The sequence below is a fragment of the Priapulus caudatus genome, unplaced genomic scaffold, assembly GCF_000485595.1.
Source record: "Priapulus caudatus unplaced genomic scaffold, Priapulus_caudatus-5.0.1 Scaffold325, whole genome shotgun sequence".
Lineage (NCBI taxonomy): Eukaryota > Metazoa > Priapulida > Priapulimorpha > Priapulimorphida > Priapulidae > Priapulus > Priapulus caudatus.
Genome location: NW_014577386.1, coordinates 112,959 through 115,894, shown reverse-complemented (window position 1 = coordinate 115,894; position 2,936 = coordinate 112,959). Strand labels below are relative to the sequence as shown.

Sequence of the window (2,936 nt, the reverse complement as noted above, 5' to 3'; positions counted from 1 at the left end):
AATAAGCACATGCGTTATTGTTAATATCTTTAATTTTGAACCTCAGACTGCGGACTCCCTCTTTTTGAGAGTAAGGAGTCCGTTGGACTTCCTTGTTCAAAAGTTAATTTCTACCCCTGCATCACGGGTAGAAAGTGCTATTTATTCATAATTTTAGCGCCAAACACATCTTTAGAGTTTCAAGTAAACTAGTATTTACCTACAGGACCGTATAGGCCCGCACTACTACTAGTCAACTGCCTCGAACACAAACTGCATATAGCTGTGCCCTCCCGCTACCAAGCAAAATTTGTTAGCTACGCCCCAGCTGTTGCTAGTATGCTAACGTTCAATGATAAATAAGAAATCACAAGACATACAGGCAGAGGTTATTCTCTCAAGAAATCACGGCCGTACCTCCTCGCTCAGGCTCTCCATGCCGACGTGCTGGCACATGCACCCGAGCTCCTCTCTCGACAGATAGCCCTTCTGCTGCGCGTCGACCTCATTCCACACCGCCTCCAGCTGCTGTGTGATGTCGGCGGAGACTTCGGCCGTGGCCTGGGAACCGGGTAGTGCCGTCGCTGTGTGCTGGTTCAGCGGCAGGCCGTTGAGCTGTCCTGTGCACACGGAGAAGAGAAAGTTGTTCACGTGCGACTCGGTCGCTGACAACTAACTACGAGAACGGATCGAACGATCGAGGGCATTGTTTGTTATCCGCCCCGATTGGTCGGTGAGCAGGTTACTGCCGCAAAGATTCCAAAAGCTGCATAAGCGATATTGCTATTAATTACTCCCAACGCTGTTACATCGATTACCATTTTGTATTCGGAGAATAATATAACATCAAATTTGATTTGATGGAAGATGTGCGTTGCAAGAACTGCTATAAACAGTAAATCAAAAATCACGCATTGATAATTCCGCAACCCAAGAGCTAAGGTTTACAGGACAGGTGGAGATTCTAGAGCTGTATGTTTCACACTTTACCATATGTGTACTTCATGTTACTAGAATGTACATAGTTGACAATTTCGCTTCAGTTACATATGCTTTCAGTCATTATAGTTATTCTCTCTCTGTAAACTTTTAACATGGTTTTTCACCCATTTAAAATTTTTTGCTCTAATTAAATTGTTGAATCTGCTGCACTCACCCGATGCCTCAAACATCTCTGATGAAGGGGTTACTGTACGGAGCAGAGGCTGGGGGGAAGCAATAGGGGTTGGGAACCCTCTTGGGGAGAGGCCAATCAAGCTTCCTGCACTGCTTCTGGTGTCTAACCAATGCCTCTTCTCCTCAACCTATACAGGGGAAGAAAATTAAGATGTTAGTCAAACTGTAAAACTTAAATAATTTGGCTCATCGTAACCCAACTGTAACCTGAGTCAATTGTGAATCTAATCCAAATTGGATAAAAATCATGATACATTTAGACATAGGGATAATAGGAATTACGAATGTTCACAAATAATCATAGAGAATATTACATCATATGCTATGTCAGATTATGCTACGCACTAACATTGTGCTCTACGCTATGCTGTAATGTATTACACACACTCGTGTTGTGCTCTATGCTATGCTATAATGTACTACATGCACTCACGTTGTGCTCTATGCTACACTACAGTGAAAAAATTAATTAATTTTTTTCCGGGGCTCTTTTTGCAAACCCCCCCAAAATTTCGGGGGCTACTTTTTCATTTTCCAGGGCTCTTTTTCCACTTTCCAGGGCGACTTTTTTCCAGGGCTGTTTCCTCAAATGTACGCACAAGCACAGTAGCTAATACACACTCGCAGGGGCGCGCACACACCACCAGGGTGTAAACCCGTACCGAGGGGTGGGGGGGGGGATGATCGGCGATAGCCGGGGGCGGAATTAACCTTGGCTGCCGTGGCTGTCGCGCCCCAACACCTGTCGCAACGGAATATGCGAAACAGTGCGGCAACTGACACAACTAGTTGATGGCCCGTGGATCGCTTCCAGTTGACGTCGGAAACTCCAGTTGGCTTCCCAGATCTAAGATGCGGCCGTGCGACAGCCCCGACTATCGAAGCCCCCTTAACATTATTGTACTATGGCGTTAATATTTTACTTAGCTCATCTGACATAGTCTATGTTGGTAGGTGAAAGCGCATCAACTCCGTGCGAAATTGGAGGTCAAGAGGTCAATGGGCGCAGGCAGGGCAGATTTTAGAGCGATTTTCTTGAGGACTATCGGTCTGACGGAGCGATTGAACAACGTTTTTGTTTCAGAGCGGCTGAGCCTACACGCGCATGTTTTTATTAAATATGTACGGCCCTTTGTGTGAGGGACGAGAGCGAACGGCGCGACTCGAAAATGATGTGTGAAAAATGTCAATTACGATTGTCAACGAGCTTCCGACGGAACACGCCCATGCATGCGCTTAAATGGTAAGACCCACCTGTTGATAGCCCACACCGTAGGGCCCTACCTCAATGCACAGTGTCAGCTAGAGACCGTAGAGTGTCGGATAACCTTTTGAGCCTCAAGAGGCGGGTTAAACAGTAGGATTTGTTGAAGACGTGTTTAACAAGGACTCGGAACTGCTTTTTGCTACTTGGTGGGGAAAGCTGTGAGGGCGACCCTCGAGCTCAACGTGCTGCGAGCAGGAAGGCCGCCCAGTTCAATGAGCGCAAAGGCAGATGTTGGGTGCGTGCATGAAGAGCAGAGGCGGGTCTTGACGGGAACTCCCCGCTAAATCATATTATTTTCTAAGAGCAGTAATGTATTAGCACCCTGAGGCATACGGCCTGGAAACCAACCTGCGATTCTGTTCACCAAGGGTCAGGCAGCACTTCTTGCTAATTGGCATAGTGCGCCGGTGGCCTACAGGTCGCTCCGCCCTGTGGATATGATGTGCAGGGCTCTTTTTTGGCCATTATCGGGGGCGAAAAATGCGCCCGCGCCAGTGCCGGTGTATTTTGTTTC

The 2,936-nt window shown here is 47.1% G+C and overlaps 1 protein-coding gene across 1 annotated transcript in view; it reads right to left on the bottom strand.

The window, feature by feature from the left end:
• Positions 1-384: 384 nt before the first annotated feature.
• The window catches only part of LOC106809056 (ninein-like protein), a 9,145-nt gene continuing 6,593 nt past the window's right edge, over positions 385-2,936 (bottom strand). Inside the window, exons 4-5 of the mRNA XM_014811999.1 lie at positions 1,136-1,283; positions 385-599 (exon numbers count right to left, since the gene is read on the bottom strand). Of these exons, the coding sequence (XP_014667485.1) occupies positions 385-599; positions 1,136-1,283 (363 nt within the window). The remainder of the gene's footprint in view (positions 600-1,135; positions 1,284-2,936) is intronic.